The 19,867-nt window shown below is 40.7% G+C and overlaps 1 protein-coding gene across 4 annotated transcripts in view; it reads left to right on the top strand.

The window, feature by feature from the left end:
- The window catches only part of RAB6B (RAB6B, member RAS oncogene family), a 173,632-nt gene extending 154,690 nt beyond the window's left edge, over positions 1-18,942 (top strand). For all 4 annotated transcript variants that reach the window (XM_027845266.1, XM_027845267.1, XM_027845268.1 and 1 more), the window contains one exon: positions 18,779-18,942. In XM_027845266.1, the coding sequence (XP_027701067.1) occupies positions 18,779-18,843 (65 nt within the window). In that variant the 3' untranslated portion in view covers positions 18,844-18,942. The remainder of the gene's footprint in view (positions 1-18,778) is intronic.
- The last annotated feature ends 925 nt before the right edge of the window (positions 18,943-19,867 follow it).

The raw sequence follows: 19,867 nt of genomic DNA, 5'->3' as shown, positions 1-19,867 counted from the left end.
CTCTGGTTTCTTTTGTAAGCCTATGTGTTATTTTATGCATTTAAAAATGTTATTCTGAGAAAAGATCCATAGACTTCACCAGACTATCAGAAGAGTCAAGGACAAAAAAAAGGTGAATTCTGAATTCTAGACTAGCCCCCACATTTTGTAGATGAGAAAGCTGAAGCACAGAGAAGGCAAATGATTCACCTAAGATGATACAGTTCATTCAGGGCAGAAATTAGACTAGATTCCAAGTCTAATCCTTTCTGCTAGGTCATACTGTCTTACGAGGATTCCTAACCAGAAGCACTGTGGAACACAGTAATTCCTAACCTTTCTATAGTGCTTTATATAATTCCTTTGATCCCCACAATGACCCTATTGAGGTAAGTACTATTATCATCCCCGTTTTATAGATGGGACAAATGAGACTGATGGAGGTGGTAGAACTAAAGCTGAGAAAAGCTTAGCAATCTGGCAATGGTCACACAGTTGGTGCATATCTGAGTCAGAATTTGAACTCAGGTCTTCCCTGAAGCTCAACTAAGACTGACCCTCTATTATGGCACTCCCTCTCATTTACCTTGTGCTAGAGGATTTGTGTTTCAGACAAGGTGTAGCAGATTATCACAGTTTCTTCAGCTTTTCCTGACAAAGAGTTTTATATGTGGACTGCTCAGCAACATGATCAATACCATTAGCACAGGCTCTTTGATCTCTGGCCTAGACCCAAGCCATTGTATTTGATGGTAGAGCAAAAGAGCTTCAGGGAAAGAGATCCTCTAGGGAAAAACTGCCAGCAACTGTCCCATCTTATCAGGATGACAAGGAGTAGATAGTGAACAAAAAGGAATTCTGCATTTTTCCTGGAGGGGAGGAGTCTCCAGTAGGAAACAAGAAAAGAATCTTGTGACTCATATTTCCTGCTTTTGAGATCTGGAACAGACCATTTACCTTTTCTGAGCTTCAGTTTCCTCAGCTGTAAAATGAAGGAGTTGGACCAGTTTGCCTCTGAAGTCCCTTCCAGCCTTAAATCTATGATCCTGTGATGTTGTGGTCAACCCCATCTGGCCCAAAGTATTTTACACCCCAAAACTTGCCCTAGACAAAACCAGAGTTAAATCTATCCAGAAGTTGATTCTCTGAGTGATAATAATGGTTATTATTTACATAGCATTTCAAGGTCTGCAAATGAGGTATATTATCTCCTTTTATCCTTGCTACAAATCTAAGGAGTAGGTATTATTATCTCCATTTTATATATTAAGAAACTGAGGCCCAAGGAGATTAAATGCCTTGCCTAGGGTCACTTGCTAATGTGTCCGAGGCAAGTTTTGAACTGACGTCTTCCTGATTCCAAGTCTAGTATTTTAACCACTGTACCACCTACCGACTATGGCTTGTCACCTAATGCTCCTATGCCGGTGTTCTCAAATCTCTGCTTCATATAGAGCATGGGCATCTCAGCCTCTGGGCACTCTCCATGGTCCTACTTACTGACTCTCCACTGTGCTCTATTGGGGTGCAATCAAAATCAATTGGGAATCATAAGACATAAGCTTGACTCATGGACCTGTCACTTACTTCCTTGTATGTCATTGGACAAGTTGCCTTACTTATCTGGGCTAAATGATAAAATGAAGAAATAAGACTTCATTACTTTTATGGCCTCTTCTACCTCTAAATCCTCTGATTTTATTTTCTGATGTCTCCTTTCTTCTGTGGACTCTGGTATGAGGGATCTCTGTCAATGGCATATAGCATGGGTGTATTGGCCTATGGAAGCCATTCTTTGGAGTGCATACAGATATCCCCCGACACCCCCACAGAACAATCCACCCATTTTACAGACAGTCAATGGCTAAGAAAGATCAGGAAGGGGATACTTAAATAATACCTGAGAAGAGGAGTAATATTTCCACTCGACAGCTGCCTGAAGCACAAGGCGTAATCAACCAAAACACTGCAAAGGGAGTAGGCAGTGCTCACTGTTGAGAGGTAGCAAGGTGCAGCGGATACAGGGTTGGCTATGGAATAGGAAAGATCTGAGTTCAAGTCTATCCCTGACACATAAGGCTGTGTGAACGTGAGCAAGTTGCTTAAGTTTTCAGCAGGGATGGGAAAAAAGCCTACAAATATTAAGTTTAACTTGCATTCTTATTATTTTCTCCATCACTTCCTCAAGTCTATGAAACAAAGCAAATCAACAAGCAGTAGATCAAGCCCTGAATTGTAGCTTTTTACCAATTTCTGAGGTATAAATGCTTACACTGAGACTTAACAATCGGCTCTTCCAAACCAGTCCAATCTGACTCCAGCATATCCCTGGCCCTAGGCAACTCTTTAAGATTATAAAGATTTTGGAGGCAGCTAGGTGGTGCAGTGGGTAGAGCTCTGGCCTTGGAGTCAGGAGGACCTGAGTTCAAATCTGATCTCAGACACTTGACACTTACTAGCCGTGTGACCCTGGGCAAGTCACTTAACCCCAATTGCCTCATGAAAAAAAAGAAGATTATAAAGATTTTGTAAAATTGCATTAATATCTTTTGTTTTTATATTACCTTCATTTCTGACTCTTTGCTCTGTCTGTTCCTGACAAGCTACCCTCTATAACAAAGAAAGATAAATAAGAAGTATTATAAAACCAAGCAACTAATCCTCAGAGTTCGATGATCTAAAGAGTATTCCACTACCATAGTCCCCCACCTCTACAAATTAAAGAAGGGATAGAGGGGAGATGTGGAAATGTTGTTGTTTCTATTTATATTATTGTAGTTATTATGCGTATTATTTTCATGGTTCTATTTACTTTATCCTGCATCAGTTCATATAAGTCTTCCCAGATTTCCCTGACTTCTTCATTTCTTATAATAAATTAATTATGATATAAATTATAATAAATTTTAATAAATGACTTCATCATTGCTTATATTACACTAATAATTCCATTACATTCATGTACCACAATTTGTTTATCCATCACCCAATGACATTAACATTACTCTAAAACTGCTAAGTCACAGATGATTGCCAATCCACATTGGTGGATAGAGTTTCCCTACTAGGAGTTTCCAACCCTGTTTTGACACAAAAAAGGAAAATTGTTCCCTGAGTTTCATAGGGCACCTGATCTACCTGCATTGTGAAAGGTGCCCTTTAAAGAATACTGATCTTACTTACAAATTGGAGTTCATCAAAGATGTCATCACTTCATGTAGGTAAAAGATAATAGACCTCATAGAGTCATAACTCCAAGGCTGTAAGGGACCTCAGAAGCCATCTAGTTCAGCACCCCACATTTTACAGATGAGGTAACTGAGACCCAGGGATTTTAAGTGACTTGCCCAAAGTCATACAATAAACTTTATTCTTGGACTTCCGAGCCATTGTTATTTCTACTGCACTATACGCTTAAAAGTAACCAGTTTTATTTAAACCCACTCTAAATTAAGCCCTAAGAGGTTACTTAATAATACCTAGAAAGCCCTTTAAATGTACCCATCACCTGAAAAAACAAAACTGACCAACAAACAAACAAACAAACAAAGAAAGGAGTGTGCTGTAGTGGAAAGAGCTTAGAGCCACAGGGACCCAAACTCATAATCCCAGCTCTACCCCTTACTGCATGTGTGACTTTGGACAAATCAATTAACTGGTCTGGGATGACCTTTGGGAACGAAGGACAAACAACAATAACAAGTCTGGGCCTCAGCCTCCTCATCCATAAAATGAGGGCATGGGACTAGTCAGGTCAAGATGCATTTATGAAGCACCTACTGTGTGCTAGGCATTGCGCTAAGCACTAGGGATACAAAAACAAGCAAATAAAATAAAAGAAAAAGAAAAAAAAAGTCCCTGCCCTCCTCAAGGAGCTCACCGTCTAATGGGAAAAACAACATGCTGACAACTAGGTACAAACAAGATATAAAAAGGATAAATTGGAAATAATCTCAAAGGAAATGCATTAGCATGAAGGAGATCTGGGAAAGGCTTCCTGTGTTAGGTAGGATTTTCGCTGGGCCTTGAAGGAAGCCAGGGAAGCCAGGAGGCAGAGATGAGGAGGGAGAGAGCTCCAGGCATGAGGGACGGCCAGACAAAATGTCCAGAGTCTGGAGATGGAGCATCTCGTGGGAAAAACAGCACGGAGGCCAGTGTCCCTGACTGGTAGAATATGTGGAGGGGACCAAAACATGGATGGACCGAAAGATTCCTTCTGACTCGATCTATGATCTCATGACCTTAGGAACTGGCTACCTGTGTGACCTAGGACAAATCCCTTAATCTGGTTAGATCTGGCCGTGCTTATTTGTAAAATGAGAAGCGTGGGCCGAAGAACATCTAAATTTAGAACCTTTTTCCATTCTAAGTCCTCTGATCCCATCAGTTAGAGGGGAATAAACAACACATTTCTGAAAGTATAATTTCAAACTCCCTAAGGCTGGGGCCAGGTCTTATTCAATTTTGTATCTCCCTCAGGCCTGTCATAGGACCTTACGCATTGGATGGTTGAATGAATACATTAATGCATAAATAAAAGGTGCTTAAATGCTGGACATAAAAAAATGCTACCTAGTGCCTTCTAAGAAGGAATTTTCCTAATGGAATCTTGTGGCCTGAAAGAACCAAGACCCCTTCATTGGTTTCTCTGCTCCCTGTAGGATCATTCCACATATTCATTCCACGTACTCTGCCTTCACTCACTACTTTACCGGCTGGCACTGCTACCCAGGCCTCTCAGAAACTAATCTAGATCTGTCTGGCAGAGTTAAGGGGGAATGAACTTTCAATGTAGCTACAGGGATATAGGTTTGCAAGTAGACATTCTTGATTATCTGGCCCGTGAGGCACTACAACAAGAGAATAGTAGTAACAACAATGATAGAATTCATGTAGTGCTTTAAGGTTTGCAAGCTGCTTTACAAATATTATCTCATTTTATCCTCATGAACTTACCTTAGGCAGGTGTTATTATTATACCCATTATGCCGGGATTAAGTTGCCCAGGGTCACACAGCTAATAAGAGTATGAAGTAGGATTTGAACTCACTCTTCCTGACTCCAAATCCAGTGGTCTATCCACTCTGCCCCCTAGCTGGCTTTAACTGGCTTCTGAGGCCTTCCTTAAAGAGAATGGCCTAGTTAACCTAGGGAAGGGAGAGAGAAGGCTTCCTTTCCTCTGCCTCCTTCTCCTAGGCCGTGAACATGACACGTATGGCATGGTTGAACTGTCCTAAAGTCTTCATTCTAAATTCAAGAATAAAGTCAACTGGACCCTTGGGAGTTTTCTTTTTCAAGGTTACCAAGGAGTCTGATCTAGCATGGAAGCAAATTGATGATTCTCTTTAGTTATAATCTTCAGAGGTGCTGAATATCTGCTTCATTGCAGTACGGACCATAAAATCATAGAATTAGAGCCAGAAAGGATTTTAAAGTCTACTGAGTCCAACTCCCTCATTTTTATAGATTTAGAATTGAGGCCCAGTGAGGTTGACTTGCTCAGAGTCATATAGCTAGTAAATGGATGAGGTGAGATTTGAACCTAGGTCTTGAAGACACTTGGGGTCTTGAAGACTATGCCACTGGGGCTCTAGAAGTTATTCCCAAGCTGGAAAGGCTTTAAAAAGTTTGGGTTCATCAGTGGACTGTGTGTCTGTCATATTAGGACCTACCTAGTTAAATTTGGAAAGACCAGAGTATTGGCCATGAGGTGATGCATTATTATTTTTTTTTGTCCTAGTAGCTCATAAAACTACAAGGCCTGGAGGGGTCATGATTTACCCCTGTGGAAGAAGCTCTCACACCAAGGATCCTAGGATTTAAATCTGGAAGGAATCTCAGTGGCCATCTTATCCAACCCCTTCATCTTGACATGTGAGAACAGTAAGGCTAGAAGAATTCGGTAGTCATAGCTGACATGAAAATCCCTTCAAGGCTGGCAAAGTGTTCTATGTGCATTGCATCATTGGAACTTCCCAACCCCCCTATGAAATTTGTGCTACTAGTAACCCCATTTACAGATGAGGAAACTGAGGCCCAGAGAGGTATAGTTATTTGCTTGCATAAGGTCACACAGCCAGTGAATATATGAGGGGGGATTCAAGCCCAGATCATCCCATCTCCAAGTCCAGTGCTCCATGCACTAACCAGGCTGCCTATAAATTGCCCAAGGACGCATAGGTAGTAAATAGCTGAGCTAGAAATGGACTTTAGATTGGAAATCTTAACATGTGCTATTGAAAAAGACAAAAATTATCCCCAAAAGTATTTTTTTTAGGGCAGAATTCTTTGGAAAGGCTTACATGCAATCTTGCCAGAGAACAGAACAAAATGGCCTTTGGAGTGATCCAATTAAGCAACTGGGTCCCTTTTCTGTTTGCCTTAGAATCATGAAGTCCAGAAAGTCATTCCTGAGTCTCTAACATAACAGCGCTAGTATCCCTTCTTTGGGTTGCAATCTCTTAAGAGCCTCAGGGCATTGAATCAGTTCAACTTATGACTCTGCCAACCGTTAAGGAATAGAGAGAAAAAATGTAAATGCTGATATGGCATTTTTCCCCAAAGCCAGCTAATGGTTCCCTTCTAATTAAAATAGATTTCTTGAAAAGGAGCCACTGTCTTTTTAATTGAACCCAACCATCATGGCTCTCATTGGGCTTGAGAATGCCAAGCGCTTCCAGCAATTCCTTAAGTGAGCTGGAATCGAGAGTGCTCTTCATGCAGGTAGAAGGGGATTGGGAGGGGTGGGGGGATGCCAGAAATGGGAGAGAGAGCACTTTGTCAAATGCTTGCTCTCCACGAGTGAAGGCCTAGTCTTTCTAGACAGAAGAATTCAATAGACCAACAGTCATAGATGGGACTGCATTTATAAATAATGATGCCCACATCATCACACTCCTAGAGCCACAATGAGGGCGAGGCAAGAAAGGCAGCTGTGCAGGCAGTTCGGTCATGCGGGAGGTATTGAGTGGAAGGAGCCTTTTTCATACGCCTTTTAGTTCAATTCAGATAATACTTATTAAGGGCCTATTGCATCCAGAATAGTCTGCCAAACACTGGAGAAGAGAGAAAGTTTAGACAGCGTCATAGGAAAATGGATAGAGTGCTGGATTCAGAGCCAACAAGATCTGGGTTCAAACCCAGATTTCCAGTCCAATTAAAATCCATTTACTAGCGGTCCCTTTGGGCCTTTGTTCATTATCAATAAAATGAGGAGATTGGAATTAGATGAAGGTCCCTTCCACTCTAGATCTACAATCCTGCTAAGGATGCTGACACAGGTCTATAATCCCAGCTACTGGGAAGTCTTAGGCTGGTGGTTTTCTTGAGCTCAGGAGTTCTGAGCTAGGGTTAGCTGTGCATATCTGATGTCTGCATTGTTTGGCATTAACACGGTAAACTCTGAGGAATGGGGGTGAAGGGGCCGCCAGATTGCCTAAGTAAGGACAAACTTACCTAGATGGGGAATGAAACAGGTCAGAGCTTCCCATGCTGCTTAATGGGACGGAACCTATGAGCTCAGTGAGTGCCCTTTCAGCCTGGGTGAGATAGAAACAAAGTCTTCAAAAATAAATAGAAAATAAATCTATCTATTACAATAAATAAATGCATCAGTTTAAATGCCAAGAAAAAAATCCTCCTTTCCATGGTACATAGTGGTAAATCACTTAATTGCTGAATTTCAGTTTTCATATCTATAAAATAAGGAGATTAGAATAGATGATCTCCAAGGTTCCTTCCAGTTTTAACAGTTTTTGATTCTAAGTTACATGTGTTGCAATGAAAGCTAAAGGGCCCTTTGGGGCAGTATCCTATAGGGCATATATTTTTAAAACACAGGGTAGGGAAGATAGAATCTCAGGACACACGCCACTTTCATTTTCCTAAGTAGTTCAAAGATATTGCCAGCCCACTGTAGGGAAGCAGAACGAGCAAAGTGCTTTACAAATATTATCTCACAACACAACAACCCCAGGAGCTAGTGCTATTATTAACTTATCATTTCATGGTGAAGGAAACTAAGGTTAAATGAATTGCCAGTGGTCCCATGGCTAGTAAGTAGCATAGGCTGGATTTGAACTCAGGTCTTCCAGGTCCAGCGCTCTCTCCGTATTGCTACCTAGCTGCCTTAGTTTGCAGGCTGTTCTCTCCCTCAGAGACATCACATGTAATCAAATGGACAAAACCCTTTTCTCTTCATCTGTTACCCATGCCCTCCAGTTACGTGCAATATATTTTCAAAGCTAGTAGCATGTGGGGATTTTACGTTCACATTATTTCACATGTCCATCGCATTTTATAGTTCCGTAGTTATCCACAAAAGAAAATCTTCCCATTATCTTTGATACTGTTGAGTCCTTCATCTATGGCTCTAGGGCCATAAAGACCTAGGGGAAAACTCAGAAAAAAGCAACAAAGATGAAAGTCATAGAAAATAAGTGATCTTTAAAAAAATCTTTTTAAATAAAAGAAGTTGTTTAAAATCATAGATTTTTAGACTGCAAAGAGACTTTAGAGATCATCTAATCTCCTCCCCTCATTTTATAGGTGAGGAAACTGAGACCCAGAGGAAGGGAAAGTAATTTGACCAATGTTACACAGCTGGTTAGTAAGAGAACTGGGATTAGAACCCGGGCCTCCTGGCTGATAGTTCAGTATTCTTTTCACTGTACCATACTTATAAATATGGGCAGCTAGGTGATGCTGTGGATAGAGTGCCAGGCCTAGTGTCAGGAAGACTTGAGTTCAAATTCAGCCTCAGACACATAACACTTACTAGCTGTGTGACACTGGGCAAGTCACTTGATCCCATTGCCTAGTCAAAAACAAAAACAAAAAAAAGATAAGGCCCTTTGGTAGGCTGCAGAACAAGAACTGAGAATACACACAGAAGGTCCAAGTGGAGGAGAAGCTTCTTTTTTCCTTCCTGCTGCCCATGAGTTCTCAAAACACCTCTCTGAGTTCTGGAGGGGGAGGGGGTGGTCTCTTCCCCCCTCCCCCCACCGCCCCCAACCAAGCCCCTGTGTTCCTTGTCATCACATGTTTCCAGAAGCAGGCCCACCAATCCTAACTGCTTCCAGGACACAGCCCTCATTGGTCGCAATCTCTCTGAGCTTCAGTTGTCCTCATCTGTAAAATGGGCATAATAATACCTACCTGCCTAACAGGGTTGTTATTAGGTTCCAGTCAAACTGTGGACATAAACTGAGATTCTTTAATTTAGAGAGGAAAGGATAAGGGGAGATAGTATCACTATTTTCAGGCAGAATGTTGCCTGGAAAGGAGGAGTGAACATTCATTCATTCTTTGGGGGGAAAATATGGAGAAATGAGATTCAATTAAAGAATATTTGCTGAGTGCCTAGTATATGCAAAGTATTATGTTAGGTACTAGGGATATAAAAATGAAATAAGACAATCCCATAAGCCTCAAAAGTTTTCTATTCTATAAGTGAGTCCCAAACCTAAATATAACATAAGAAAATGATTGAGCAGATCAGAGGGAGTAACCTAGAGGAGGAGGGATTCAAAGAAGGGAGGAATGATCTCTAGCTGGGGAGAATGGGGAAGGCTTGAGGGAGAAGGCTGTTCTTGAGCTAGACCCTAAAGGAAGACCACATCCAAATTTCAATAACAACCCGGCACTGTACTGAGTTCTAGGAATACAAAGAGACAAGTATAAAGCCAGCCCCTGCCCGCAGGGAGCTTATATTCTAATGGAGGAAGACAACATGAAAGAGGGCTGAAAAATGAGGGAAGGGTTGTTATTGAAATTTGGATGTGGAGCAGCTGAGTGGTATAGTAGATAGTACCATGCCTGATACTAGCCTCATGACCCTGGGCAAGTCACTTCATCCCATTTGCCTCAATTTCATCATCTGTAAAATGAGCTGGAGAAGGAAATGGCAAACCACTCCAGTATCTTTGCCAAGAAAACTCCAAATGGGGTCATGAAGAGTAAGACATGACTAAACAACGATAGTATATAAAGTGCAGGACCTGAAGTCAGAAAAACCCAAGTTTGAATCCTATCTTGGACAGTTTGTAGCTGTATGACCTTAAGCAATCTCTCTGAACTTCAGTTTTCCTCATCTGTAAAATGGGCATAACAGTACCTACCTGCCTAACAGGGTTGTTACTAGGGTACAGTTAGATTGTGTATATAAAGTACAATACATGTCAGCCATGAGTAAGGAGAGAAAGACCATCCATTAGGCAGAAATGGGAGAAGCTTAAAATGGTGACAGGAGGAATTTGGGTTCAATATCAGCTGGAGGACTATGAAGGGCCTTGAGACCATGTCATGTAAGGATTAGTTGAAGGAACTGGGAATGTGTTGATTAGAAAGCTTTCTATGACTTTCCTCCCCCACTCTCTTCAAGTGTCTTAAAAACAAGAATTAGGCTTGTTCTCCTTGGCTCCAGAGAGAAGAGAACCAGGAGCAAGGAATGGTAATTTCCAAGAGATCAATTTAGGCTTGATGTCAGGGAAAGAATCTTCTGAACCCAGTTGTCCAAAAATCTAATGGGCTGCCTCTAGAGGTAGTGGGCCTCGCACCACTGGAGGGCTTCAAACAGAAGGTGGATGACCACTTCTCAGATATGTAATAATGGGAACAGGGGTTCTTTTAGAATATGGGTACAAATAGATAGCCCCGAGTCCCTTCCAATCCTAAAAGTCTTTGATTCTATAATACAGAACTTCTAGATGTTGAGAACTTTGAGACCCTAGACCAGTGGTGTAGTAGTAGTAATAGTAGTAGTGGTGGTGGTAGTAGTAGTAGTAGTAGTAGTAGTAGTAGTAGTAGTAGTAGTAGTTGTGGTAGTGGTACTGGTGGCAGTGGTGGTAGTGGTAGTAGTGTCAGTGATAGTAGTGATAATAATAATAACTAACATTTCTATAGCACTCTAAGGTTTTCAAAACCCTTTACATATGGTATCTTATTCCACCCTCACCATAACCCAGTGAAATAGGTGATGGTATTTCCCTTATTTTATAAATAGGGAAACTGAGGCAGATTGGGGAGGGTAAAAGACTTGACTGGGTCACCCAGCTAGTGAGTTTCTGAGGCAAAACGTGAACTCAGTTATTCACTCCAACTTCAACACTATCCACTGAGTTTCACAGCCTCCCTCCCTTTGGGATATGAAGGAAAGAGGTAACATCTGCTTCATAGCAGATTAGGCACAGGCTAGATTTGATAATAAATCTGTGTGAAGGCAGAATCACCAGACTAAATGACCCTCAGGTGATCCCTTCTGATATAGGGATTCTCAGATTCTCCAATAGTTAAATGGACACAGAAGAGAGAATAATGAGGGGAAAGAAGTATAATTGGAGGGTAGGATAGTGAACAGCTGTTTAAAATTTACAAGATAATATAAAAATAAAAGGCACAGAAAGCCAGGTGAGATGAAGGCTATGTTACCAAAATGAGAAAGGATTGGGAGGTTCCTTTTGGGTGCCAGAAATGAAGACCAGATAAGAAAAATGACAGGCAGTATTTAACAGAGTCTGAGCTCAGCATTCAGGGCCAGACATGACGGGGGCTGAAAGGAATGTTAACACCACTGTGAATACAACCTCCTTATTTTACAGAGGGGTAAACTAAGGCTTAGGGAAGTTTAGTGAGTTACCTAGGGTCCCACAGGTATTATGCAATACAAAACCTGAGGCTAGTTTTGAACTGAGGTCTTCCTGCCTCTAGAGCCAGGACCCCACCCACTACACCAGAGTTATCAAACACCCCATGGGCAAAATAAGTCCTGCAACACTCCCAAGTATGCCCAGAAGCAGATGAAAATGTAATTGGGGAATATTTAACAAAATAAATAAAAATATAATAGCGCACAGACGTCAGTATGTGGTTTCCTAAGTCCCTCATTTCTGTTTGAGTTTGATGCCACTGCCCTAACTGTACTGCCTCTAGGTCAGAGATTTTGTTCCCCTAACAAATTTGTAAACTAATAACACCCCTTGCTTCTGTAAGTACTGCTAGATGACGAGGATGGTAGAAGGATCATAGAATCATAATTTAAAACTGTGAGTTTCCTTAAAGAACCAACCCCATCATTTTAAATGTGAGAAAAGTAAAGCCCAGACGTGTGAAATTACTTGCCCAAGGTCACACAAATAGGAAGTGACGGAGGAAGGTTTTGAATATAGATCATTTGACCCCAATGCTCTTTTCACAGTACCCTAAAGCAAAGAGGGTAGGGCAGCTAAGAGGCACAGTGGATGGAGTGTGGGGCCTAGAGTCAGGAAAACTCATCTTCCAAAGTTCAAATCTGGCCTCAGATACCTACTAACTATGTGACCCTAGGCAAATCACTTCACCCTGTTTGCCTCAGTTTCCTCATCTGTAAAATGAGCTGGAGAAGGAAATGGCAAAGCACTCTAGTATCTTTGCCAAGAAAACCCTAAATGGGTCATGAAGTGTTGGACACAACAAAAAAACCACAGAGGGCTGGGAAAGAACAGAAACACCTCTTTTAGTTAAAATCATTATTATTTAGTGTGGCTATTTGCACATATTTCCCATGACCAACTTCAGACTTCTCTGTGTGTTGGCCATATCATTCAGCTCAATTCCTGAGATATTTAAAAAAAAGTCCTTGAATTATTCATTCCATTGTATTGAGTGCCTAACCTAGATGGCTAGTGCAGATGGGTGGAGTGGGGGTGTAGGGGGGAAGCTTTCCAAATGAAGTCCTGATTTCTTGCTCCCATCAGAAGCCCCCTTCATTATCCAGTAGAAAATAGGGGGGGAGGCAGAAAGAGGAAAGTAAAGAAGGCAAGACATTCTGCCACCTATGTACTATGACAGCCTCCAGGCTCTTGGAATTAATAGCAGAGACTCAAATCAAATCAATATCATTTCAGTTTGGGTTCAGTTTGCAGACTACTTTGTTCCAATTTTGTAATGATTCAATACAGAAGTATCTGAAAATATATTAGCTTAGTTCAAGTTCAAATGATTCCAACCAGTGATTTTTTTTAAGTCTTTGATTCTGCTCATAATAAAGTAAAAGAAAAACGAATATTCCTTGAGTTCAGAGTTCAGCAAATTAGTAAGGTTAATGATTCAATTTGATTCAATTCCTGGTTAATAGAAAAGCACTTGCCAGTCCATCTCCACTCCTACCAAGAAAAGAAATCAGGTGTCCTCCCCAGATCAACCCATTCACCCAAACAGCCCCTAGCCCTTTCTACCCCTAGAGCTCTCCAAGTTGGGCAAGAATACAAAGAAGCTTGAGAGATGCCAAAGGTACACTGGACCTTGGGCTAACTCTGAATGCCCACCACAGAATCTGGCAAACTACCTCTGCCACCCCCTTGATCACCCACTGCTCCCTACATAATGAGCTTTTTCTTTCGGGCTGTGGGATATTTTCAGAAACCAGGCAAGATTGTCAGGATTGAACTTTTTCACAGAATACAGTTACGGAAGGTATATTGGGGAGCTTTGCAAACCTTAAAGCACTATATAAATGCCATCATTATTATTATATATTGAGAGCTATGGTGGACCATTGCGAGAAATACTGGATTAGAGGCATTGAATTGGGGGAGGCTTTTTCAGAGTCTTGTGCTCATCTTTCACTTCTCTGGCCAACAAAATAAACAGGCATTTTCCAAGCATGATCCCATGGCTGGGCAACCAGGCTTAATATTTAGTTCAATGCAACAAATATTCATTGAGTCTATAGTGTGCTAGGGATGTGAAGACCAAAAAGAACAGAATAGTTCCTGCCCTCAAGGAGATTACATTCTGCTGGAGGGATTAGATAGATAGATAGAGATAGGTAGATAGATAGAGACAGGTAGACAAACAGATAGATATGGAAGTAGATAGAGATAGAGGTAGGTAGATAGATAGATACATACATACATACATATAGGTAGAAAGACAGATAGATGTGATGATAAGTAGAAATGATAAAGATCATGATATTAGCTATAGACAGACATATTTAGATAGAGATGATGATGAAGGAAAAGATAGAAATGGTGGTGATATATAGATATGGTAGAAATAATAGAGAAACAGACAGAAAAAGGTGATGATGACAAACAGATAATAGGGATCATGATAATATAAAAAGACATATATAGATAGGATAATGAAGAAAAAGATAGATGGTGGTGATAGATATACAGATATGAAAGAAATGATAGATAGAATAGATAGATTTTATCCATGCTTGGAGGGATAAAATAGATAGATAGATAGATAGATAGATAGATAGATAGATAGATAGATAGATAGATAGATAGATAGATAGATAGATATAGGTAGATAGATAGACAGATGATAGATAGGTAGACAGATAGACAGATAGATAGATATAGAGGTAGATAGAGATAGAGGTAGATAGAAATAGATATAGGTAGAAAGACAGATAGATGTGATGATAAATAGAAATGATAGAGATCATGATATTAGATATAAAGACATATTTAGATAGAGGTGATGACAGAGAAGATAGAAATGGTGGTGATATATAGATGTGGTAGAAATAATAGATAGAAAAATGTGATGATGACAAATAGAGATAATAGGGATCATGATGATACAGAAAGACATATATAGATGGGATAATGAAGAAGAAGATAGATGGTGGTGATAGACATATAGATATGAAAGAAGTGATAGATACATAGAATAGATAGATTTTATCCCTGCTGCAGGGATAAAATACTTAGATAGATAGAGATATAGATAGGTAGATGGATAGATAGAAGAATAAAGGAATAAACAAAAACAAGATAAACCGGTGAGAGAGAGGGCACAACAACTGAGGGAGGGGAGGGAAAGAGAAGGCTTCACAGAGGAGGTGAGCTTTGAAGGAAGATAAGAATCATGAGTGGTAGAGTTGAGGAGGAAGTGTGTGCCAGGCTAGGAGGTTTGGTGCAAATGCTTCTCAACTTTGAAGCGTCAAGTTCAGGTTACAGCTAGTACTGGTCAGTTTGTCTGCAATGTTGAATCAGATTATAAAAGGAAGGACAGGCTAAAGAATTGAGGATATTCTGCCCCTCTAAGGCAATAGAAGGGTAGAACTGGAGTCTTTTGAGCAAAAGTAATAGTCAGATATATGTAGAATCATAGATTTAGAGCTAGAAGGGACCTCAGGGAACCACTGAGTCCAACCCCCTCACGGGACAGATGAAGATCTGAGACCCAGAGAGGTGAAATGTTGCCCAATATCATGCAAGAAGTAAGTAGCAGAGAAACCCCACATCTAGAGCTCTTTCTACTGGACTGCACTTGTGCTTTGGGATGACTATTTTGACATCCATGTGAAGGAGGAGCTGGAGAAGGGAGAAGCTGGGGGCAAACAAAGGGAAGAATTATAAGACTATATTACAGTGGCTCTGGTGATGGTCAGTTAGGTGGCATCATAGTCCAGAGAGCTGGACCGGAGTCAGGAGGATCTGAGTTCAAAACTGGCCTCAGATACTTATTAGCTGTGTGACCCTATGCAAGTCATTTAACTGTTATCTGCCTCAGTTTACTTATCTATAAAATGGGAGTAATAATAGCGCCTACCTTCTAGGGTCTTTGTGAAAATCAAATAAGATATTATTTGTAAAATGCTTTCTAACCTTAAAGCCCCACATGATTGCTAGCTATTATGACCAGGGCCTGAATTAGGATGGCGTGAGATACCAAGTTCAGAGTGTGGCTAGTACTGGTCAGTTTGGCCTGTTACTGGAGAGAAGGGAAGATCTATCATGGAGGTAAAAATCAACAAGAGTTGGCAACATGATTAAATATGGAAGGATGAGGAAGATGAGTCAAGGATGAGTAATGAAGTGAACTTGGGAGACTAAGACAATGGCAGTGCCTTTGGCAGAAATAGGAAGCTTTGGAGGAGAGGAGGGCTTAGGGGAAAAGACAATGAGGCTCATTTTAGATATATTGAGTTTGAGATGCCATCTTGAACTTCAGGTGGAGATGTCCAGCAGGAAGCTGGTGATAGAGGACTTCAGTTATGAAAGAGATTATTGGCCAAGTATACATATTTGAAAGTCATCTGAACTGAAATGGTCTTTGAACCCATGGGAACTAATGAGGTCACCAAGAGAGAGAACATAGAGTGAGACATAAAAAGAACCAAGAAAAGAACCCTGAAGGACAGCCAGGCTTAGTGAGTGGAAGATAGGTGATGATCTGGGATACTGAAAACGATAAGTCAGATAAGCAGAAGGAGAAAGAAAAGAGAGAGCAGAGTCTTGGAAGTCAAGGGAAGGGGAAATATGAGGGGAAAAGGGATAACAAGCATTGTTAAAAGCTAAAGAGGGGTAGCTAGGTGACACAGTGAACAGAGCACCAGGTCTGCAGTCATGAAGATCTGTGTTCAAATCCGTCCTCAGACACTTACTAGCTGTGTGACCCTGGGCAAATCACTTAACCCTGATTGCCTAAAAAAAATTTTAAAAGCTAAAGAGATGTGAGGGAGGATTGAGGCCTTAGGAAAGACTAATGGATTTGGCATTTAACCTTGGTAGCCTTGGATAAAGCAGTTTCAGTCAAAAAGTGAGATCAGAAGCTTGTTTACAAATAGCTAAGAAATGAGTGGATGGTGTGGAAGTGAAGGCAACAAGGGCAGACATGTCTTTCTGTGAGCTTGGAAATAAAATGGAAAAAAGATAGAGAATACTGATTAGAGGGAATGATAGGGTCAAGTAAAGGTTTTTTAGGATGGGGTGATGAGAGCTAGTTTATCCACAACCAATGGGAAAGGAGAGAATGAAAAGGAAGGAAAGGTCATTTGGGCAAACTCTCAGAGAATATGGGATAGGGTTGGGATCAAGGACATAAGTAGAAAGGTTAGAGAAAGGAAAAAAGGCAGGTGAAAGAGCCCATCTCTTCCTCAGAAACTGGAAAAAGAAGTTAAGAATAACTGACGATGTATAGGGGATTTGGAGGTGTGGAATATTTGAAATGAGCAAACTCAAGATAAATGACCTCAATTTTTTAAGTAAAGAGAAAAGTGAAGCCATCTGTTGAGACAGGGAGATGAAAAAGATATAGGAGACGTGAGGAGAGAGAGGGTTTGAAACACCCATTTTGGGGCGTGTGATAGAAATATATAATCAGAGCAGAGTAAAAGGATTGCTCCATGACAGTGAAGGTCCATTGAGATGAGAATAAAATGAATTTGTAATGGATGCTCTTGGCTCAGTTACACGACTTCCTCTAGTGTTGTATAGTAATATGGGAGTAGGAGTGGAGAAAGCAGATGGTGACAATGAACCAAGGTTGAAGATTGATCTGAGCCAGTTTAGACTAGGTCTTTAAAGCCAATTGTTAAATTTTTAGCATGAGCATTCATACCTCAGAAATGCCACAGATTAGGGCTTAATTTATTGTTTTGTGGATTGTCTGAACTTAAAATGATAAAGACAATGTTAATAAAACAGATTAAATTTAAAAATATGTCTTCAGCACATTTTTCTTTTTTGTTAAACAACATTACTAATTGCTAATTGCATTGTTGATACTCCTGATTGGCCAGGAAGGTAAAATATCAGTAGCGGTAAAAACAGGAGGAGAAGGGATTCAAGTGTAGAGTTGAACTGATCCACTCTAGGAAAGCAAGGTCAGGATGTGTGTGGTGCATAGGGATAGAGGGAGCAGAAGCAAAAGATGAGTTTAGGAGGTGTAAAGCTGAGGGAGAAAAGAAAAGATAGGAAATTATGATCACAATGAGGAATTTCAGAATTCAAGATGTCAGACGTAGCACAATTATGAATGGCAGACATATCTAAGTATAGCCATCCCTGTGTGTGGCTGAGGTTGAGTGAACTTGAAGGTCTTAGGAGCTGAGAAGGCTGTTTAAATAATAGACTAGAGTGGTTAAGGAGTTAAGTGGTTCAGTATTTACATTGAAGTCCTCAAGTCTGAAGTACAACCTGAAGTCAATTTTATAATTTAAAGCACTCCAGTTCCAATTTAGAGCACTCCAGAGAGCAAAAAGAATCACTTCTTTTCCAATTTGTTGGGTTTGAGATGCCAAAAGACATCTGGGTAGAGATGTCCACCAAGCAGTTGGCTATGTGGAAGTGAGATTCCACAACACTGGGCATATAGATTTGGGTGTTATCTGCATAGGAAGGATTACTGAAACTCACCACCACCACCACCAAAAATCAGATTAGATCACCCAGGGAAAGACCTCAGAGTGAGAAGCATCCAGGCCCATGGAAGAGCCTTGAGGCAATATGCTCTTTTAGGGATGAGAAATAGATAATGATCCAGACAGAAAAGAGCAGTCAGAAAAGTCTGAGGAAAAACAGAAAAGTGCAGAATTCCTGAAATCAAGGATAAAAACTGTCAGAGGAGAGGGTGAATAAAACTTTGGTAGAAATGGTATGCTCAGTATAGACTCGTGGCCATGACCTCTCCACACGCTTGTAGTTACCTATTCGTTTCAGTGTAGTTGGGTTTCCTTAGAAAGAAGACTTGTCTGTCAGTTACGTTATAGTGAGGACTCTTTTCTTGCTCAGATTGGGTTAGGTGAGTGCTAAGGTGCCTTCTAGCCCTTAAATTCTTTACTTATGTGATATGACCCTTCTTTCATGTATAAACTATAATTTGTTTAATTGTCTGCTAGCCCATTAATTGCAGAGAAGGTAAGTATATTTCTGAAGAAAAATATTTGCAAAGCAATGAATGATTAGAAACAGCCTCTGGGGAAACATGGGAATGGACCATTATTCTCAAGATGCTCAGTTAATTAACTTGGTTTCTTCTTGTTGAGACACATTCTTCCTTAGCATGGAATCACCCACAGTGATTGACATCAAGTTGGACAAACCACAAGAACCCCCAGCTAGCGAAGGTGGATGCTCCTGCTAATACAGAGCCCTGGATTGGTCAGCTTCATTTGACACTACCCGCTTCTTCTGTTGCTTCCTATTGGTTAGCTTCCTAAAAGAAAAAAAAAGTTTATCAAGATGGGAGGATTTTTTTTTTCTCTCTGTCTCTTGTGGGTGGGATGGGATGGGTAAGGGAGGGTGGGTGTTGGGACTCATGTCACTCTTAACAGCTGTTACTTAAACAACTATTTTTTGGTTTGGTTGTAATATATTGTACTTTATTAAGATTGCCAAAAACTGTTAAAATTAAAAAAATTTAAATCATGTGTATACAACTTTTTGCCAGATGAAAATGTAGTCATTTTTATTTGAAAGAGGTTGGGCCTTTTGTTTTTGTATATTTGTAAACTTATAGAGAAGATCACCCCCCTTCTACATTCTGTCCTTCCTACATCATTTGACCTTCCTCTCCCTGCCCCCAACAACTCCTCCTTCCCATACTCCTTAACCTCTCACTCCCCCCCCCCCCCCCCCCCTCCTGTCCATTATAAATAAATAAAACCAGGCAACTTGATTAAGCTCTGACCCCGGGCAATCTGACCCAGAACATGTCCCCCTAGTACAGACTCCAAGTGGTTAAAACCAAACACTGACTCTAAAAAAGCATGCGGCCAAGTACAGCTGTAATTATGTCTTTACTCCTCTTCTGTGGCCATATATATTTATATACATGTATATCAGCTATTGAAACAGGCCTGGGCTGTAAGCCCTGAGCCTCAGAGAAAAGCTGCTTTGATGGTCCATGGGAAATCTGGCAGCAGGCCTAAAGGGATCAGAATCAACTTTCTCTTGCCTCTCTATTGCATCCCCCTGAAAACCTGCTAGGGGAGTCTGGAGTATATTTTGCTAAATGGGACATGGTTGGATTTGAGGAGTAAGCGGACAGCAGGAGGAAGCAGTTATCTTGGCAAATGTGGGTGGGACCAATGTAAATTTTACAGGCTGGTGAAAATATCCACAGGCCTGAACATTTTCCTGACCTAGCTGCCAAACTGATATACATG

Source organism: Vombatus ursinus, unplaced genomic scaffold, assembly GCF_900497805.2.
Source record: "Vombatus ursinus unplaced genomic scaffold, bare-nosed wombat genome assembly UNPS02014959.1, whole genome shotgun sequence".
NCBI lineage: Eukaryota > Metazoa > Chordata > Mammalia > Diprotodontia > Vombatidae > Vombatus > Vombatus ursinus.
This window is presented reverse-complemented; position numbering and strand designations above follow the sequence as displayed.